This window comes from Pongo pygmaeus, chromosome 14, assembly GCF_028885625.2.
Source record: "Pongo pygmaeus isolate AG05252 chromosome 14, NHGRI_mPonPyg2-v2.0_pri, whole genome shotgun sequence".
Classification (NCBI taxonomy): Eukaryota; Metazoa; Chordata; class Mammalia; order Primates; family Hominidae; genus Pongo; species Pongo pygmaeus.
In genome coordinates this window covers 38777026-38799263 of record NC_072387.2, presented here as the reverse complement: position 1 = coordinate 38799263, position 22238 = coordinate 38777026, and the positions used below count along the sequence as shown (strand labels likewise).

The 22238-nt window shown below is 37.7% G+C and overlaps 1 protein-coding gene and 1 pseudogene across 10 annotated transcripts in view; one reads left to right on the top strand and one right to left on the bottom strand.

Moving 5' to 3' along the window:
* The window catches only part of KATNAL1 (katanin catalytic subunit A1 like 1), a 93886-nt gene that overhangs the window by 20705 nt on the left and 50943 nt on the right, over positions 1-22238 (top strand). For 8 of the 10 annotated variants that reach the window (XM_054446599.2, XM_054446601.2, XM_054446602.2 and 5 more), the window contains 2 exons: positions 3772-3947; positions 7322-7482. In XM_054446599.2, coding sequence (XP_054302574.1) covers positions 3786-3947; positions 7322-7482 — 323 coding nt within the window. In that variant the 5' untranslated portion in view covers positions 3772-3785. Of the gene's footprint in view, positions 1-1477; positions 3657-3771; positions 3948-7321; positions 7483-22238 lie in introns of those variants that run through there. The other 2 variants (XM_063650732.1, XM_063650736.1) reach the window with 2 other exon arrangements.
* LOC129011984 (U6 spliceosomal RNA) lies at positions 5676-5776 on the bottom strand (annotated as a pseudogene).

Genomic DNA, 22238 nt, shown 5'->3' with positions numbered 1-22238 from the left:
TAAAAGTAGTTGTATTAGTCCATTCTCATGCTGCTATGAAGAAATACCTGAGACTGGGTAATTTATAAAGAAAAGAGGTTTAAGTGACTCACAGTTCTGCATGGTTGGAGAGGCCCCAGGAAACTTACAATCATGGCAGAAGGCACCTCTTCACAGGGCTGCAAGAGAGAGAATGAATGCCAGCAGGGGAAATGGCAGATGCTTATAAACCCATCAGATCTCATGAGACTCACACATTATCATGAGAACAGCATAGGGGAATCACCCCCATGATCCAATCACCTCCACGTGCTCCTGCCCTTGATATGTGATTATTACAATTCAAGGTGAGATTTGGATGGGGACATAGAGCCAAACCATATCATTCCGCCTGTGGCCCTTCCCAAATCTTACGTCCTCACATTTCAAAACACAATCATGCCTTTCCAACTGTCCCCCAAAGTCTTAACCCATTCCAGACTCAAAAGTCCAAATCCAAAGTCTCATCTGAGACAAGGCAAGTTCCTTCCACCTATGAGCCTGTATCAAAAGCAAGTTAGTTACTTTCTAGGTATAAGGGGGGTACAAGCATTGGGTAAATATACCTGTTCCGAATGGGAGAAATTGGCTAAAACAAAGGGATATAGGCCCCATGCAATTCTGAAATCCAATAGAGCAGTCATTAAACCTTAAACTTCCAAAATTATCTCCTTTGACTCCACATCTGACATCCAGGTCACACTGATGTCAGAGGTAGGTTCCCATGGCCTTGGGCAGCTCCACCCCGTGGCTTTGCAGGGTACATCCCCGCCTCCTGGCTGCTTTCACAGCTGGCCTTGAGTGTCTGTGGCTTTTCCAGATGCATGGTGCAAGCTGTCAATGGATCTACCATCCCAGGATCTGGAGGATGGTGGCCCTCTTCTTACAGCTCCACTAGGCAGTGCCCTAGTGGGGACTCAGTGGGAGCTCCAGCCACGCATTTGCCTTCCGCACTTCCCTAGCAGAGGTTCTCCATGAGGGCCCTGCCCCTGCAGCAGACTTCTGTCTGGACATCCAGGCATTTCCATACATCCTCTGAAATCTAGGTGGAGTTTCCCAAACCTCAGTTCTCATCCTGTGCACCTGCAGGCCCAACACCATGTGGAAGCTGCCAAAACTTGGGGCCTGTACCCTCTGAAGCCATGGCCTGAGTTGTACCTTGGCCCCTTTTAGCCATGGCTGGAGTGGCTGGGTGCAGAGCACCAAGTCCCAAGGCTGCACACAGCAGGGGGGCCCTGGACCCAGCACAGGAAACCCATTTTTCCCTCCTAGGCCTCTGGGCTTGTGATGGGAGGGGCTGCCAACATCTCTGACATGCCCTAGAGGCATTTTCCCCATTGTCTTGGTGATTAGCTTTTGATTCCTTGTTACTTACGCAAATTTCTGCAGCTGGCTTGAATTTCTCCCCAGAAAATGGGTTTTTCTTTTCTATTGCATTATCAGGCTACACATTTTCTAAACCTCTATTCACTGCTTCCCTTTTAAACATAAATTCCAATTCCAAACCATATCTTTGTGATTGCTTAAAACTGTATGCTTTTAAGAGCAATCCCCCCTTCCAAATCACCTCTTGAACACTTTGCTGCTTAGAAATTTATTCCGCCAGATACCATAAACACCTCTCTCAAGTTCAAAGTTCCACAGATCTCTAGGGCAGGGACAAAATGCTGCCAGTCTCTTTGCCAAAGCACAGCAAGGACAAGTTCATCTTCATGTGCAACCACCTGAGCTTGAACTTCATTGTCCATATCACTATCAGCATGTTGGTCAAAACCATTCAGCAAGTCTCTAGGAAGTTCCAAACTTTGCCACATTTTTCTGTGTTCTTCTGAGCCCTCCATACTGTTCCAACCTCTGCCTGTTGCCCAGTTCCAAAGTCACTTCCACATTTTCAGGTATCCTTGTAGCAGCACCCCACTCCTGGTACTAGTCTACTGTATTAGTCCTTTCTCACACTGCTATGAAGAAAAACTTGAGACTGGGTAATTTATAAAGAAAAGAGGTTTAATTGACTCCCAGCTCTGCATGGCTGGGGAGGCTCAGAAAACTTAGAATCATGGTGGAAGGCACCTCTTCACAGGGCGGCAGGAGAGAGAATGCATGCCAGCAGGGGGAATACCAGACGCTTATAAAACCATCAGATCTCATGAGACTTACTCATTATCACAAGAACAGCATGGAGGAAACTGTCCCCTTGATCCATTACCACCACCTGGTCCGGCCCTTGACACGTGGTGATTATTACAATTTAAGGTGAGATTTGGTTGGGGACACAGAGCCAAACCATATTAGTAGTGTACTATTTGTTGCTGTGTGATTCTCTGCCTTCATGGAACCTATAAGGGGAAAATAACATGCCAAACACATAAACACATTTATTTTTAAAAATCTGTTGGAGTCCGTTGAAATGCCTAGAACTAGTGATGGTTAATTTTCAGGAAGAATTTTTGAGTCCCTGAAGAACAGATAAGAGATTGAGAGTCAGAGTAGAAGAGTCAGGCTCCCCAAACCAAAGTTTAATTCCCTGAAGAAGGCATAGAGTAGTATTTTGATTTTCTTCTTTATGTGTATTCATTGGTTTACTGTTCCTGGAAATCAGAAGGCAATTTTGACTCTTTCTCAGGATATCATTCTCCTGTAACTCTGGACTTGCTGTTCTTTTTAGTCTTGGGAGGAAGTATCTTTGCATAGAAGCCTTGGATGATTCTAGGAGACTTTTGGAAAGCCTGGAAGAAAAGCCGGAATTACTGGACTGGAGAGCTTTGGTGGAAGCCAGAAATCTAGAGGGTGTTCTAAGTAACATCTTATAGAGTGGAAAATAACAATAGTTATTTGCATGGCCAAAGAGCTATAGAGAATGATGGGGTCTTAGAAGATTACAAATTGGGGTTCAGAGAGTGTAATTTATAGGTGTTTGCTTAGATTTAAGTTTGAGGCAATTACGTGAGTATAAATGGTACATGGACAACTATAGACTGTTCTTTAAAATGTATTCTTTAAGTATAACTTTTTATTCTTGGGGCCAAGAAGTTTTAGTGAGAACTAGTTTTTATAGTTTCAGCTGACTTCAAATAGAAAATATATTCATATATTTATGTGATATTCATATTTTTTATGTTAAGAATAAATTGAATAAAACAAAACAAGTTCATCTGTTATTGCAGCATATGGTAATTATAAAGGAATAAGGAAAACTAGTGTCCAGTTTTATGTACCTATAAGTAAATCAATAATTCAGAGCTGTGTGACCTCTATCCCTATTATTTCCGTGGGTGTTCTTTTGTAATCTCCTTTGTACTTCCAAATTTGAAAACTTTGTTTAGTATTATAAGATGCATTCAGATACCTCAAAGAATGGTAACTATTTTGACTTTCAAAGTAGTTCTAGGCTGGGCGCAGTGGCTCACGCCTGTAATCCCAGCACTTTTGGAGGCTGAGGTGGGTGGATCACCTAAGGACAGGAGTTTGAGACCAACCTGGCCAACACGGTGAACCCCGTCTCTACTAAAAATACAAAAATTAGCTGGGCATGGTGGTGCACCCCTATAGTCGCAGCTACTCAGGAATCACTTGAACCTGGGAGGTGGAGGTTGCAGTGAGTCAAGATCATGCTGCTGCACTCCAATCTGGGCAACAAAGTGAGTCTCTGTCTCAAAAAAAAAAAAAGGTAGTTTTAAACATATTTTAAAGAAAAATAATTGTTTTAAAGTCAGTGCTGGAAACTTTAAAAAAGTCATTATATTTTATGTTTAGGTGTCTGAAAGAAGATGAATTTGGCTGAGATTTGTGATAATGCAAAGAAAGGAAGAGAATATGCCCTTCTTGGAAATTACGACTCATCAATGGTATATTACCAGGGGGTGATGCAGCAGATTCAGAGACATTGCCAGTCAGTCAGAGATCCAGCTATCAAAGGCAAATGGCAACAGGTAAGATGATATTGAAGTATTAGATGAGTTAGGATGGCAGTACCCTATTATACTTGAGAGATTAGAGTTGGAAAATCTAATTTTGAGTTTGAGATGGAAATAGTTCCTATTTATCTGAATACTGAAATACATTTAAAATATACTCTTGAATAATTTTCTAGTATCTTACCTAGTTAATGTTTTTTGATCATGTATTTCGTGAGGTATGTTTTGAAGATATTTAATTCCAATTGAATCTACTTTAACTTTTTTCTCTTTTCATGATCAGTTACCTAATTGTATGACTGCAAACTTTTGAAATAAAGTATTTCATTCATTCATTCTTTTTTTTTTTTTTTTTTTTGAGACAGAGTCTTGTTCTGTTGCCCAGGCCGGAGTGCAGCGGCACAATCTTGGCTCACTGCAACCTCTGCCTCCCAGGTTCAAGCAGTTCTCCTCCTCAGCCTCCTGAGTAGCTGGGACTACAGGCATGTGCCACCACGCCAGTTAATTTTTGTGTTTTTAGTAGAAACGGGATTTCACCATGTTGGCCAGGCTGGTCTTGAATTCCTGACCTAGTGACCCACCCACCTCAGCCTCCCAAAGTGCTGGGATTACAAGTGTGAGCCGCCGCACCCGGCCCACTCTTTTTTTTTTTTTTTTTTGAGACGGAGTCTCACTCTGTTGCCCAGGCTGGAGTGCAGTGGTGCAATCTCGGCTCACTGTAAGCTCTACCTCCCAGGTTCACGCCATTCTCCTGGCTCAGCCTCCCGAGTAGCTGGGACTATAGGCGCCCGCCACCACGCCTGGCTAATTTTTTGTATTTTTTAGTAGAGACAGGGTTTCACTGTGTTAGCCCGGATGGTCTTGATCTCCTGACCTTGTGATCCGCCTGCCTCGGCCTCCCAAAGTGCTGGGATTACAAGCATGAGCCACCACGCCTGGCCTCTTTCTTTTTTTTTTTTTTTTTTTTTTTTAAGAGACAGGGTTTTGCTGTCAGCCAGGCTGGAGTGCAGTGGTGCTATCACAGCTCACTGCAGCCTCAAATTCCTGGGCTCAAGCGATCTTCCCACCTCAGCTTCCCAAGTAGTTAGGGGGACAGGTTTACACCACCATGTCCAGCTAATTTTTAAATTTTTTGTAAGGACTGAGTCTTGTTATGTTGCCCAGGGTGGTCTCAAACCCCTGGCCTCCAGTGATCCTCCTGCCTTGGCCTCTCAAAGCACTGATATTACATGTGTGAGCCACTGTGCTGGACCTGAAATAAAGTATTCATACTTGCCCTTTTCCCTTTCATATTTACATGTTGTTTTGACCCATTTTGCAAAACTCTTTTGAAAGACTCCTTAAAAATACAAATGAGTCAGTAATCTAATAAAAAACATTACTATATTTGCTGTCTTTTGACTATATAATTTGATTATTTAATAAGACAGTTAATAAAAACTTGAATTTTAATTTACCTACTTACTGTTTTTTAAATTTAATGTTTTAATTGATCAGTATCTTTTAGCATAGTTATTGCTTTGCTGCTCCAATTCCAAATTAATTGTAACTTTTAACAAAGAATTTTTTTTTTTTTTTAACAAATCATACTTATAAGCAATATATCTTTAAGGAAATAAAAGCATCTTCAATGATGTTTAAACAAAATTGGCTTTTGTTTTATAAAGACTTATTATTTAAGCTTGTGTTTTTCACCCGTTATACTAAAACAACGTAACATCCTTTTTAGAAAACGTTAAGTAAAAAAATACAGAACACTCCAGGAGTTTGTGTGCATCTCATGCAGGGAACATGCTGGTCTTCTCTGTTATTCCAATTTTAGTATATGTGCTGCCAATGCAGACACTCCCCACTTAGTGTTAAAATTTAAAATCTTCTAAAAATTAAAAGTACAAAGTCAAGCATTTCTTTGAAGTTTCCATTTTATGTACTAATGCCTTTCAAGTGTTTCTTCTAATTTTTCCATTAGTCAGAAATTGATGTTTTCCTAAGTTTTGAGGGTAAATTTGACTTATTTTCCAACTTAAATGTTATCAAATTATATTGATTGAGAACAATATACTTGCTCCAACTCAGGCTCAAATTTTTAGTTGTTTTCTTCTATCCTTCCTATTAGCCACAGGCAGGGTATTTTATTAATCTATTATGGAAATATTTTTGATATATTCTGAATTGTGTGTGTCAAATAGTGACCATTTCTACTCAGACATTTCTACTATGTTTCTTTCCATTGGATTCTGAAATTACATTTCTTCCAGTATAGCATATTCTGTAATTGCATGTATTAGCTGTTGAATTTTACCTAGCTTTTTCTTTGGATCTGTAACTCTTTCATATGTTCCTTTTAATATATTATTCAATATAAAGATGAGGGAAAATTTCTTATACTCTTCTTTAAAGTATGACGTGCTTTCTGATTAAAGAAAAAAGAATTGTTAAAATGAATTTATAATTGTAATTTTCTTTTCTTTTCTTTTTTTTTTTTTTTTTGACATGGATTCTTGCTCTGTTGCCCAGGCTGGAGTGCAGGAGCGTGATTGTAGCCTCGAACTCCTGGGCTCAAGTGATCCTTCTGCCTTCGCCTCCTGAGTAGCTAGGACTATAGACTCGCACTAGGACTACAGACTCATGCTGTCATGCCTGGACTAATGTTTTTGTTTCCCCAGGCTGGTCTTGAATGTAATTTTTAATCTTTATCTGTTTGCTTTGGAAAATTAGTTTGGGCTCAAAGTTTGAAAACACAAGAATTTCCTCATAGTATGTGTTCAGTTAAAGTTTTTAAATACAGGAAAAATCTTGTCTTTGAAATCAAAATAAACTTTACCGAGAACTCGAAATAATTTAAATAAGGCAAAAATAATTCAGATTTCAGGTGAAGGAGAATTTAAATAAAAACTGGAAGTTTGTAATTCATTGTATAATACTGCTTCTAGCTTTCAGACACTCATGACAGGCATCTTATATTTAGTGATATTGGGAATAGGAAATGCTGTTGAAAATTTTGGCTTACAATTTTTTGGGATCTATTTACAAATATATTAAAAGTATTTAGCACAATATTTTAGATTTCTTGGAATGTTTAACTTGTTACCTACTTAGTTACTTGTTTTAAATTGTATTAATGATCATCACGTTCTTTGGTAGAAATGGAATTCCATTATGAAAGATATATAACTACTTATTAAAAGGTATATAATTATGGTTTTTTCAAACTAATTTCTGCCCTTTTCTCAGTATTACTTGAAATAGTTCTTTGTATTTATGAATGTTTTAATGATTCATTTTTCACACTTTGACATTAAGAAAACATGCACTCTATAGTAATTTATTATTTATAATTTATGAAGTATTTAAACAGCTTCTAGCATAAAGCCTGTTTTTTTTTTAAGGTTCGGCAGGAATTATTGGAAGAATATGAACAAGTTAAAAGTATTGTCAGCACTTTAGAAAGTTTTAAAATCGACAAGCCTCCAGATTTCCCTGTGTCCTGTCAAGATGAACCATTTAGAGATCCTGCTGTTTGGCCACCCCCTGTTCCTGCAGAACACAGGTAAATAGGACTTTATATTCTCTTTAGGTGCTTCTAGTTAATTGATGTTCACAGTGAAGCATGTTTTGAACAAAGTATGAAAAATTATTTTTGGGGACATGTAAATTCAGTATCTGTTTTTAATATTCACATTTATAGGTTTACAGTTTTGTATTTGATAAAGTACAGAAGTAAATGACTTGTTATATATCTTGCTTTTAGAATGCTTTATTACGCTAATAACAATAGATGCCTATTGCTAGTCCTAAAATTTATCAGTTAAGAGAGGTCTTTTGGGTTTCATAATGACAGCATCAAAACTTGGATAGTTTTGCTTCTTTGCTTGAAGAGACTCTAACAACTTCAAATGAAGTGGTGGAGAAATTGAATTTTCCTGGTTGGGCCTACAGTCAATTTCCAGAGTTTTAGTGTAGAAGGAACCTTACCGATAATGTTTAAGAGGCTTATTGCTTAAAGGTCACATTCCTCAGTGTGGCATCTCCCACCAGTTTTCTCTAATACCCAGCCTGTGCACCATTTATGTTAAACCTCTCTCTTTTTGCCTTTTTTTGTCTTCTTGTCTGTGCAGTCTCTTCTTTCTTCAAGGAATACCCATAATCCCCATCTCTAAACAACTCATATTCATTCAAGTCTCAACTCAACTGACTATCCCCCTCTGCAGCCTCTTTTGATTTGCCCAGACATAGCAGTTTGTTCATAGTGGTCATCATGTTGCATTTATTTGTTGCTTCAAAAGATTTGCAAGGACAAGGACCATGGTTTTATTTACTTAAAAATTAAATAATAAACTTTCATTGCTAACACAGAGTTTAGCACATAGTAGGCATTCAACCAACACTGAATGAGTTAACACCATTAGTTTCACAAGGAAACTGAAACCTGAGAGGCCCTAATCATGCTAGATCAGGGTGTGAGTTTAGGTCTTTCTGGCTTTCTGTCCGCTTTATTATGGCCAGAGTATTGCGCCGTAGAAAATACGTTTTCGTTTGGCCAATAGCTGTAATCATCTGTTGAAATTTTCTAAAAACGTTTTAAGAACTATGAAAAGCGGTTAATTTATTCCTTTGGATTTTTTCCATTGAATTACAGATAATTTTGTGATTTTTATTGTGAAAACAGTAGATGAGGATTCTTTTTTAAGGTCTACAACAATGTATTTTTCCTCTGATGTAGCCACCTTCAGGTGTTTTATACTAAGGTAACCCATATCCCTCAAAAGGTGGTGTTTTAAGAGTCATAACAGTGTTACCATGGAAGTTCCAAAAGAAATACTGAAAGAATGACATTTTAACCTACTATAACTTGAAATTTTCCTGTATGTATGTATAATGAAATACCTTGTTTTTTTACTGAAAGTCATTAATTCTGAAATATACTTCTAGTTTAAAGCTAAAAGATGACAATAACTTCAAATATAGGAATATCTGCTCTATATTGTTAGAGCACCATGATTCATTTCAAACAGCAGTGTCCTCAGATAATAACTAACATTGATGGCTCAAACTGAATAAAAAGTTGTGGATGACATTTTCCCATTGATGACTACTAATCTCAAAACGTATCACTACAGTGACACTAGTCCAGTTATTTTCTTTTCTTTGTCCTTTCTTAACTGTTCATAACATAGATCTGACTTATTTTTGTACTTGTTTTTAAATCCTTTTTCTAAATGAAAGTGAAAGATGAATGGGCCAGAATTTATTTCTCTGATTCTCCTTTCTTTGTACTAAATTTTTTTTAAAAAGTTTTCTTTGTGCATAGCCATTGTATGTATGGTTTTTTTCCCCTCTTTGGATCAGAAACCCTGAATAAAAGCAAATCTCAGATTGTATATTGTCTGGAAAAAAAAAGATTTTCATTCCCATGTATATCATCAACAACAATAAGAAAACACTTAATAACTCCACAAGGTTCTACTAGAGAAGGAAATATAATACATTGAGTAATAGCATGGGATTAATAGTTTAAAACTTTATGAATAAAATTTCTGTGTAAGCAAAAACAGTGGGTCCTTCATCAATTAACAATGTAGGGCAAATGTTGATGAACTAAATCTTATGCTGGTTTGTGGCACAGAATGTATGCAAGGGCTGATAAAATAAATATTCAGATTGCAAATTTAGACTTAAAGGTTACGGAAGGTTAGAGTTGTATAATAATATTTTTCTTGTTTTATAAACTTTGTTTCTTCTACAGGTCATGTAAAACAAATATAATAAGATTTTCACTTAACGATAGTGAATGGTAGATACAGTCATTGGATATTCTTGGTTTAATGGAAAGACATTTGACTTGAGTTGATGAGATTGTGAATTCTGCTTCTGAAACCTACTTGCTTTATGACCTTGAGCAAGCTATTTAACTTCTCTAAACATTAGTCTCACTGTCTGTAAAATGGGGATCTCTACTTCATGGAATTGAATAAAAAAAATTAAGACAGCAACTGGCATGTAATAAGTAATTAAAATTAATGGTCACCTCTGAAATAAAGGACTACAACATTCTTTCAGAGAAATAGCAAGAATAACAATTAAAAATGATAGCCTCATTCATAAAACAAGTCATTTTATTTTCTCCCTTCAGATTCTTCATAATTCCTTAGTTTCCTGAAACATTTCAGTAACTCTACAGAGAGGATATGGCTTTTTAAATGTCCAAGTCTTAAGCAGTTGGTGATTATTTTCAGGGAAAGGATGATAGCTAATAATTATTAGTCACTTCCTGTATATGTTATATGCATTATTTTATTTAAAACTCAAGTGATCCCATGAAGTTTAGGTACTGTTATTGTGTATGCATATTATCATCGCTAATTTATTATTATGAACCCCATTTACAGTGGAGGAAACTGAAGCTTATAGTTTGTAATTTTTCCAAAGTCATCTGAACAAGAAAGTAGCAGAGCCAGAACCCAAGTCTCTTCATCTTCAGGAGTCTTATTTGTATGCACTAGTATATTACTTTTGCATATATACTCAGTGGGTATATTATGGGTATATTTTGATACACATCTGTATATCCTGGTATTATCTACTTGTTAACATTCTTACTAGTAGTGGTGGAAGAATAAAGAAACTGAAAATGCTTAATGAAATTTTGATATTTTAAAGGTAACTGAAAAGAACTTTCTAAGTGAGCACCACACTGAAATTACAATTTAAGTTAATAGGAAAATATAATATTTACTTCATCTTGTTTCGTTTTTTCTTTTTTTTTTTTTGCCATCTGTCACCTTGTAATTTACCTTGTTTTATACAAAGCATTTCAGAGATGCTTCTGGTGTGATTGGCATTAGCCACTAATTTGGTAGCCCTGTTTATGGTTCTGTTCTTTTCACTTCATTGACTTTTAATACACACTTCTCCATCCCTGTTGCTGACTACCAAGGTAATCTGTGTACTGTGGTTTTCCATCAGTGGTTTTGCCACATTGTTTGAAGTTCTACTTCTATGTCATGCATCTGCTGAGTTTAATCATAATTAAGGTTTAAATCACCAGCAGTTGCTTGGATAAATCAAAATAATATTTTAAAATTTTGATTGATTGCCTTAAATGTGAGGAAACTGAGCTACAAAAGTAGGATCGTGATGGTAGGTAGTGGCAATTTTAGAATTGAACTCCAAAGAGATGAAGTCTCTAGCTCATTCTTGGTGTCCTAAAATAGTTCTTGTATTAACGAAATGATTTTATAATAGTTTACATGTAGGCTTATTAACTACATTTTCTTTAATGAGTTGGTTTCTTCCAGTAATACCTGAAGCCATGAAAGTAATATTTTCTATATTGCAGCAGTATTCAACATGGTATATATTCAATAAGCTATTCCTTATTTAGCTTAAAAAAATAAATACGGTAGGTCCTTTTTCCCCCAACTTTATTGAGGTATAATTGACAATTCAAAATTGTATATATTTAAGGTATACAGGTTGATTATTTGATATATATATATTTTGGAATATTTATCACAATAAGCTGATTAGCATACCAATTACCTCACATTTCTTTTGTTTTTTCATTTTGTGGTGAGAACACTTAAGATCTACCCTCTTAGCAGATTCAAGTATACAGTATCGTTAACTATAGTCACCTTGCTGTACATTAGATATCTAGAACTTATCTTGCATGACTGAAACTTTGTACCCTTTGACCAATATCACCCCATTTTCTTCTCCCCTAGCCCCTGGTAATAACCACTCTACTCTCTTTCTATGAGTTTGACTCTTTTTATATTCCACATATAAGTGAGTAATATGGTTTTGATGTTTGTCCCATTAATCCCATGTTGAAATGTGACCTCCATTGTTGGAGATGGGGCCTGGTGGGAGATACAGGATCATGGGGACAGATTCCTCATGAATAGCTTAGTACCATTTCCTTGGTAATGAGTGAGTTCTTGCTCAGTTCACATGAGATCTGATTGTTTACAAGAGTGTAGCACTGCCCCCTGCAACCCCTCTTGCTCACTCTTTTGCCATGTGATATGCTGGCTTCCCCCTTTGCCTTCTGCCATGATTGTAAGCTTCCTGAGGTCTCACCATAAGCCAAGCAGATGTTGGTGTTGTGCTTGTACAGCCTGCAGAACTATCAGACAAGTAAACCTCTATTTATAAATTACCCATCCTCAGGTATTTCTTTATAGCAATGCAAAACAAAAACAAAAACAAACAGACTAACACAGTCAGATCATGTAGTATGTGTCTTTCTGCATCTGGCCTATTTCACCTGCTACAAGGAAATGGCAGGATTTCCTTCTCTTTTAAGGTTGAATAGTATTCCTTTGTGTGTGTGTGTGTGTGTGTGTATGTACACACACCCCACCCCCAACATATATGCACACATTTTCTTCATTCATCTGTCAATGTATGTTTAGTTTGTTTCCATATCTTGGCTATTACCAGTAATGCTGAAATGAACATGAGAGTGAAGAGATCTGACACACTGATTTCATTTTCTTTGGCTGTATGCTCAGAAGTGGGATTGCTGGATCATAAGGTAGTTCTATTTAATTTTTTGAGGACTCTCCATACTGTTCTTTATAATGGATATGTAGTACCAATTTATTCCAACTGGTAGGTCTTTCAAAGTTGTATCTTTTGGGAGAGGTAGCAGTAAGAATAGGACACACAAGCCTGAAATTAATTATTTTATTTCTTCTGTATAGGTGCGCTAAAACTCTAATAGGCCTTCTCAAGAACCAAGGGCAGTAGTATACTGTGTTTCTGTATACATATAGATAGGAAGATTGATGTTTTGTAGATCAAATTAGTGCTATTCTGTAGAATTTCAGCAAAGAGGAGATTTTTATTGACTTGGTATTAAAGTTGTTGTCTTATGTTTCTTTGGGTACTCAGAGAGATTAACTGGCAGTATTTTACATCCCAATTTGCAGTGAAAAGATCAACTAAGGTAAAGTCAAGTACTGATAGAGAATAAATTGTCATTCATGCATACAGATATTTCACCCAGGCTCTGGCTCAGTTATTTTCCTGGGATTAGAAGGTTGGGGAGCAAGTTTTTCTATCAGTTCCACTACTAATTTAGTGATCCTGCAAGTTCCTTTCTGTATACCTCATTTTCCTTTCTGTAAAATGTATATTGAAGTCAGATTGCTTTGCAGGATGCTGGCCTCTGGATGCCTAGTACTGTGCCTGGTGCTGTCCCACATATGGTGGGATGCAGAAACAGACATGTTCCCTGCTCTCTTAGGCTTACGATTTTGTAGATGGGTGTGAGAGCCGTTACTGAGTTAGAATGAACTGGATTTGGTGATTAATGAGATACAGAGAATGAGAGAAAAATTGGAGCAGATAATATCTAGATCAAGCTGTTGAATAGGAGTTAGAAATGAGAACCAGACTTTGAGAGAGATTGGGATTCATGTAGTTATTTCAGAATCATCAGCAGCTAATGACAAAGAAATTTTAAGTTCATTCTTTATATGATGGAATAGGTTATTTGCCTAATACTATTGGCAGATTGAGATTATACTCATTTTCTTAAAATTCTGGAGTCATATCATCTTCTAAAATTCTGTTTCTGAAGTATGGGATGGACCCTATTTTTAGACTGAGTAGAATGTAAGTAGCAGGGCTGATTAAGCACATTAATAACTGACATTTAGTGAGTTCTTAACTGTGAACCAGGTATTGTGCTTTTACATGATTTCTTTTTAAATCTTCGTAACCATCCTTAAAATAGGTACTATTATTATCATCCCTATTTTTTAGAAGAAGACACTGAGGCTTAAAGATTCTAAGTTACTTTATCAAATGAGTGTAGGTCAGATAGGATAAGCATTGAGAATTGGCATGGATTTAGCAGCAGGAGATCACTGGTGGCCTTGATGCACAGTTTTGGTGAAATGGTAGAGAATGATGGAATGGGTTCAGAGAATGCAGAGAGAGGAGCAGAAGATGATAAGTATGCACAGTTCCCTCAATGAGTCTGGCTGAAAAAGGGAGCCAGGAAAGTGAGTGCTAGTTGGGGAAGACAAGTAGTTGAGGTTTGTTGTTTTAGAGAGAAAGGAATAACAGGATGTTTGTGTGCTGATGGGAATGCTGCAGTAGAAAGAGGAAAGTTGATGACGCATGGGCTAGATGGACACCTCTTGGAGCAATGCCCTTGAGGTGACAAGAGGAGATGGGATCTAATGCACATGTAGAGGGAGTGCATGGGCAGCTGGCTCAGAGTCACAGTAGGGAGGCAGGGGTATGTAAGGGTGTGGTTGTAGAGAGGTGGGCAGATATAGAGGTGAGCGCTTGTGCAGTCATTTCAGCAAGGAGAAAAATGCAAGCAAGACTATCTGAGATTGAGAACAGAGGGTGTTTTTCAGGATCTGAATTCTGATCTAATGTGTTCCAAGGGTGGGAGGACATTCCATTTGGTTATTTTATTTTATTGTTCCTTTTATGTAAGTTTTCTCTGGCGAGCATTTATATTATTTTATAGAACTTAGTGGTCACTCTTAAGTTTCCATTCTCCAGTTCTAGGTATGTAATACAATAAGTGCCTAAAAACTTGGCATTTCTCTCTTTTTTTTAAATGTTACAGAAAAGGCAACTGAAAGACAGAAATTATAATTCATTAAATATTAAGTACTGGGAACAAGATAGTGGTAAGTTAGAATGAAGCCATAACACATTACTTTACATTTTTGTTGAAAAGATCTTTGCCTTGCTGCATGTTAGTGATTGTCATCTCCCCTCTTCCTTGCAAACTGCTGTTTAATGTGTAGTATACATTTGTTGCCCTTCACTGCCCCTTTTTTCTTTTTCTTTCTTTTCTTTTTTTTTTTTTTTGAGACCGAGTCTTGCTCTGTCGCCCAGGCTGGAGTTGCAGTGGCGCAATCTCAGCTCACTGCAACCTCCGCCTGCTGGGTTCAAGCGATTCTCCTGCCTCAGCCTCCTGAGTAGCTGGGATTACAGGCGTGAGCCACCACACCCAGCTAATTTTTGTATTTTTAGTAGAGACAGGGTTTCACCATGTCGGTCAGGCTGATCGGAACTCCTGACCTCATGATCTGCCCGCCTCGGCCTCCCAAAGCGCTGGGATTATAGGCATGAGCCACCGTGCCTGGCCCCTTTTTTCATAATTACAAGAAATCCTGCTGCTCTTCAGTCATTGCAGTATTAGGACTGAATTCTTGAAAATACCAAATAACTTCCTCACTTAATAATGAAAATGCCTCTTCTCTGGACTTACATTGTTTAACCTTCGTAATACTTGATAATGTTGACCATCTTCTTTGGAACTCTTTTTCCCTCCTAAGGCTTCTGTGACATTACACAATTCTGTTTTTTTTTTTCCTCTTTTCTTTTATTGTGACTGCAGCTTCCTTCTCTTATCTCTTCCACTTGTTGCTCCCTAGTCCTTAGCTTTGTGAGCCTTATGGAGCCAAAGAGCAGTAGAAAGAAGGTCCTTACCCTCCAGGAGCTCATGTTTTCTTTGCACAGAACTTGACAATCCACCAGGCTACAAGGTTCTGATCTAGTTTGGATCTATGTCCCTGCCCACATCTCATGTTGAATTGTAATCTCTAATGTTGGTGGAGGGGCCTAGTGGAAGGTGATTAGATTATGGGGGTGGATTTCCCCCTTTGGTGCTGTTCTCATGATAGAGTTCTCAAGAGATCCGGTTGTTAAAAACTGTGTAGCACCTCCCCCACCTTCCCCCCACCCCCGACCTCTTGCTGCTCTGGCCATGTGATGTGTCTGTTCCCCCTTCACCTTCTGCCATGATTGTAAGTTTCCTGAGGCCTCTCCAGAAGCTGAGCAGATGCCAGTTTCCTGTACAGCCTGCTGAACTGTGAACCAATTACACTTCTTTTCTTTGTAAATTACCCAGTCTCAGGTATTTCTTTATAGCAGTGCAAGAGCAGGTTCTTCTCCTAGCCCTACCACATGGCTTCTCTGAGGACAAATCATTCAACCTGTTCCTCATTTTCCTCCTCTGTAAGTTGGGGATCAGTATGAAAATTATTTCATAGGGTTATTATGAGAATTAAATGATTTAACCCATGTTAAAGTGTGAAGAACATCTGGACACATAGGAAGAGCTCAAGATGTGTTTGCCATTTTCATTGCCTATCCCTTACTTCCACCCCACTTGATGTTCACATGGCAAATGCCCTCACCTCATTTGTTCAAATGTCGCGTAGAGAGCCCTACCCTGACCACCCTATTTAAAATATTTACCCCTTCACTGTCACCACTCTTGTTCCCTTAGTCAGCTTTATTTTTCTTTATAGTACTCATTGCCACCTGATATTATTATATACTATATTGAGTGTGTGTTACCGTCCCTGCTAGATTGTAAGCTTTGTAAGGTCAGGGCCTTTTATTTGTTTGCTGCTTTACCCCCAGCACCAAGAATATTGCCTGCCACAGTGTAAGTATTCAATAAGTATTTGTTGAAAGAATGAGTAAGTAAAATGCTTATTTAGGTTTATTCATGTGTTTGCCAATGGTTTTGTTTACCATTTCTTGCATTTCACTATTTCTAGATTCAGTTTCATCTTTGCTGAAGAATATTTAGTAGTTTTTACAGCCAAGGTCTCTATTAGTGGTAAACTCACAGTTCTTTTCAAAATATCTGTATTTTCCTGTCACTCTTACATGATATTTTAGTATAAAATACTAGTTTGGTAGTTAGTCTCTATGCTTTGAAGATGACATTAGTAATAGTATTTTGTCTTCTGGCTTGTGTTATCAGTCTGTTTGTTGTTTGTTTATAGGTAACTTTTTTTCTCATTGGTTTTAAGGTTTTTTTGGTCTTTGTGTTAAACAGTGTCACTGTGAATTATGTAAGTGTAGATTTATTTTTATTTATACTACTTAAACTTGTGCATCTTTTGCTCGAAAATTTTTAAATGCTTCTAATCAAATTAAATATATTTATTTTGTAGCCTATAGCTGGCAGTTCCCTCATCAAAGTTATTGAGAGTCATCTTGCTTTTTGTTATTTCTGGTGAGTCTTGTTTGTGGTAAAGTTGAGAACGTTTCTTCAGTAAGGGTTTAACCAGTCATTTCAACATGTGGCTTGTTTGGAAGAAGGTGTCACTCCTGAGACGTCTGTATTTGCTTCAGCCAGGTGCCTTAGGGATGTTACCTGCCTAGGCCCACTTTTAGGCCCACTTTCTCTGCTTAAGGTAGTGTAAAATTGAGTCATAAATCACATGAGGATGGGCCCTTTGCTGCTATATCTAGGGGGCACTTTTGCTTCACTCCACAAATGTAGAACGTAGACCCAAGTAGAAAAATGTACTTATTTCTTCTGTCTTTACAATTCTACCCTTTTGCCAAGGTGGGCGTCCTTTGAGGGTCCTGGCTTTATGTAGTAGTCTCAATGCCACTTCTCTGACTTGTGTGGGGTTACGACCCTGTCTCAGATCTCACTTGTGGTTGATAAATCTCAAGCCCTCCGATGTCTGAGGCCCAAAACACTGAAGGACTGCCACGTCTTCAGCTCATGTGCTTCTATTTCTCTCTCTCTCTTTCTTGGCTGTTAGGTATTTCACTTACCTTATGGTAAGATCAGCTATGTATATAAAAGGATATTGGTTACATTTTACCTAGAATTCCTGCATGTTTTACTGTGGGAAGGTTTTCAGCTTATTTATTTTTGTTGTCACTACATATTATTTTTGTAGTTCTATTATCAGTTCTTGAGGGGCTTATCTTACAATTTTTTTTTTGTGACTTGTTTATGTTTTAGTTGAGGACTCTTCAGCAAGGCTTTAGTTATAGGGTTTATGTGAACAGAAAGAGATGTCTAGTGTAATTGTAAAACACGTATGTACATTCAGCTAAATTATAGGCTTAGTGAATGCTGGCAGTATGTCACATGCTTTTAGTGTCCACTTGGTTTTATAAATCAGTAGAATAATCTCAGAAGTTAACAATAAACTGGACAAAGACCTGTGAGAATTTATCTAAAGTTCAACTGACACTGTTTTATTATCTGTAGAGTAGAAGTTGTATAGTCCTGATAATATGAAAAAATATCATTGTTCGTCAAGTTTTAAAGTCTTTAGAGTTAGGCAAAAAATAAATATCTTAGGTTTTTCAAGTTCAGAGATTTTTAGAATTTAGTGGTAAAGGCAACGACCTATCTGTAGAGCCAAAGAAAAGCAAGATACAGGCAGTGATTAACTTGCCTGGGAGTGATGGAATTCCATCATTAGTGAAAGGTTTAGTAGTTTTCACACCACTTGCCCCACTCTTGAAATGACTGAATGAATGGCTTAGCAACTTTAAATAAGGTTTAGTATGGCTCATCAGAAACACTGACAAGAATCCACTCAATATCCCAGCTTAAATAACTGTTGTGGGTAACATCAAAATGCTAGGAATCCAACCTCCAACATATTAAATGGGATTGTATAATTTTTGGTGTGAGAAGTATGTCTATAGCTCCAGATCTTAAACCATCTGAAATTTCTGGTTTACTATTACCTTGGTTAAGTTGGATGATAAGTGTTTTCTGTAGTAGTTAAGCAGATCTTTTAACTCCAGGGAGATTTAAAATTAAGGCTAGACATGTCTAAGAGGATAAAAACTGGTAATATTTTTCTGTTAAAGGATATGTATATATTTGCATATTTATTTTTTATGTACTTGGAATATTTAAGAAAATGGGCTAATGAGGGTGACATGCATGCAATTCCACTTTAAATGTATTATGGAATAATTTAGACTTGTGATTTTTTTCGTACATGAAAATATATGTTAAGTACTTTATTGGAACTCTTAGGAGAAATTTAATATTATCTTATTTGTAAACTTAATTTATTATAAGTTTATAAAAGTAATTATATGTAAATTATGCTTTACTAAGTAAGACAAGAACTAAGAAGAAAATATATTAAATTTATAAATGTTGGTTACAAAATTCTGGTGGCATTTTATTAAGCAGATTTGTAAATGGGACCAAGCATTATTTTAACATCTCTTAAAAGCGGGCCAGGTGCAGTGGCTCACCCCTGTGATCCCAGCACTTTGGGAGGCCAAGGTGGGCAGATCACTTGAGGACAGGAGTTCAAGACCAGCCTGGCCCACATGGTGAAACCCTGTCTCCACAAAAATACAAAAATTAGCTGGGCATGGTGGCACATTCCTGTAATCCCAGCTGAGGCAGGAGAATCGCTTGAACCTGGGAGGTAGAGGTTGCAGTGAGCTGAGATGGTGCCACTGCACTCCAGCCTGGGTGGCAGAGTGAGTGAGACTTTTTTTTTTTTGAGATGGAGTTTCGTTCATGTTGCCCAGGCTGGAGTGCAGTGGCACCATCTCGGCTCACAGCAACCTCCACCTCCTGGGTTCAAGCGATTCTCCTGCCCCAGCCTCTCAAGTAGCTGGGATTATAGGCACCTGCCACCATGCCTGGCTAATTTTTTGTATTTTTAGTAGAGATGGGGTTTTGCCATGTTGGGCAGGCTGGTCTCGAACTCCTGACCTCAGGTGATCTGCCCGCCTCAGCCTCCCAAAGTGCTGGGATTACAGGTGTGAGCCACCATGCCTGGCCGAGAGACTGATTTAAAAAAAAAAAAAATCTCTTAAAAGGGACTTCTAAAATCTGCTAGGCTAATACATAGAAAAAAAAAACTGTAGCTGAATCTGAAAGCTTTAAGGAAAAACTTATTTTTTGCATTTTTAAATTTAATAAGTTGCATATTTTAAAAATCAAAGTAAGCCTCTGAAGAGCATTCTCTGCGCAAAAAGCACCCTTGAGGATACAAAACAACTCATATCAACTTGTATCATAACATTGTCTGTGGTGCTCAATATATTTCTGAATGTGATTGATTTGCTTAGATAATGAGGGAATGCTTTTTTTTTTTTTTCTTTGAGATGGAGCCTTGCTGTGTGGCCCAGGCTGGAATGCAGTGGCACGATCTCAACTCACTGCAACCTTTGCCTCTCAGGTTCAAGTGATTCTCCTGCCTCAGCCTCCCGAGTAGCTGGGATTACAGGTGCCCACCACCATGTACAGCTGATTTTTGTATTTTTAGTAGAGACAGGGTTTCGCCATGTTGGCGTGGCTGGTCTGGAACTCCTGACCTGAAGTGATCTGCCTGTCTCGGCCTCCCAGAGTGCTGGGATTACAAGTGTGAGCCACTGTGTCCGACCCTTAATACAGCCTTTTACGTTGTATAGCATAGTGCCTTTCATTCAGTAAGATTTAGCTATTTGTTGAAAGAATTAATAATATTTTAAAGATTCCTACTTACGATACTTGTTTATAATCTGATAGCAAATAATTTAAAAATTCTAAAGTCCTTTTTAGAACCAGAAGTTATCCTTAATGATTAAATTCTGGAAAGTCACTTGGTTTGTGAAGACACCACTGAAATTTAGTAGAGAAAGGTGGGTCCTATCAGTAAATGCTTCTGGGGTAATTGATTATCCATTTGGGTGAAAAAAAATCGAGATACTCTTCTTCCCCACCTCACATCATACAAAAATTAATATAAAATAACCAATACCTAAAATATTAAAAGTAATAAAACTTGTAGAAGACATGGGAGGGATATCATCATGATCTCAGGGTAGGCAAAGATTTATTAAACTGGCCACTAAAGCATTAAATATAAAATATTGATAAATTGGACTTCTGGAATTATGACCTTCACTTTATCAAGAAAGATACCATTAAGAGAGATAAAATACCTTTGTAACAGACTTGCACCTGTACATGTACCCCTGAATCTAAAATAAAAGTTGAAAATAAAATGCAAAAATAAAGAGCAAATCACACACTGGGAGAAGATATTTGCAAAGCGTGTATGTGACATAGGACTTGTATCTAGACTATATAAAGCAGTACCAATAAGAACATTTACATATAATATTGATATTTAATATAGCTTTGAAAGAGGAAGTATTGGATTTCGAAGGAGATGAGGCTTATTTGCATGTGATAGAATAAGGCATATTTCTTATTCCTATAGGGAAATCTCAAATAGGAGAATTGAGCACTGTATAGATATTTTTGTCTTTCACCTGCAGATCTAACCAGTTATTCTCTAAATTTGAAGTGCTGTAAGCTAGTACAGTGTCAGTCTGTTTGACCATTAGAGCAGAGGTCAAGGTTGCTATGTAATCCTACTAAAGTCTCTTTTTAAAGAGAGACTAGTAAAAGAAGCCTTGAGACCTTTATTGTTTACACAGCCTGGAAGCTGTCACTGAGTCCTTAGATTGAAGCATGACATTGTACAGTGATGCGCTAGTGGACAAAGAAGTACAGAACAGAATCAAGGATGTCCTTTGGGAAGTCCACAGAGTCTGTTACAAATGTAATATCCAATTGCAGTGAGATGGAACTGAAGACTTAAAAAGCAGAGGCACACTTCCTATGAGACGGGCCTTGCCACAAACGACACATCTGGCTTCTTGAGCAGTTTCACTTAGACCATTTAGGAGCCCATCAGAATATTGAGTGGCAGGACGAGGTCAGTAATGGCAAACACTCAGAATGCAGCCTGCGTAAGAGCTTTGAACCAATTCTTCCACAATACAGCTTTACTGAGCGGGATTTGTGTGGAGAATGGACTACAGCAGGACTCCTAGGCGGCCGTTGAATCACAAGCTGAGGTGGGGAAAGCACAAGCTGAGGAGGCAGAAGGAATGTTGTCTGAGACCTGCTGCAGTGCACCCTGAGCAGTGAGGTCCAGCAGAGCAAGCCCAGCTGTGGGCGAGCAGCCTGGCATCTAGCTGGGAGGGATGGGCTTGCTGTTGGTGAGCAGAGGCTCTGGCTAGCTGTTGAGTCTAAAAAGCAGGACCACAAAGAAAACAGACTATTTAAATAGCAGGTGAAACCGCTTACAAAAGAGCAAACTTGATGCAAATTCTGTGTGGAAAAGATTGTTGGTCTCATTTTATTGTCTTTGGCCATACCCATAAATCTGACTCAGGAAAGACATTTATATGTACACAAGTATATACAAATAAAAGTAAAGTTTTACTCTATTACTTTCCACCCCTTCATCAAAAAAAAAAAAAATAGGTCAAAAAACAGTGGTCACATTGGAATACTAGAAATAGAGCAATTTAACCATTACTTTTTTTATTCTTTACCAGACTCATCACATTTTTATTTTATAGGTAGAAGGCTTAAAAGACTACTAATGTCCTAAAGATGATAATGTAATAATACTTTAAATTTTAAAATGCCTCATAGCCATTACTATGCACTATTTTGTAGTTCCTTTCCTGTGGATTTCTTTCACAAGATTGCTTGTCTTTGTCTCCTCCTAGGGTCAG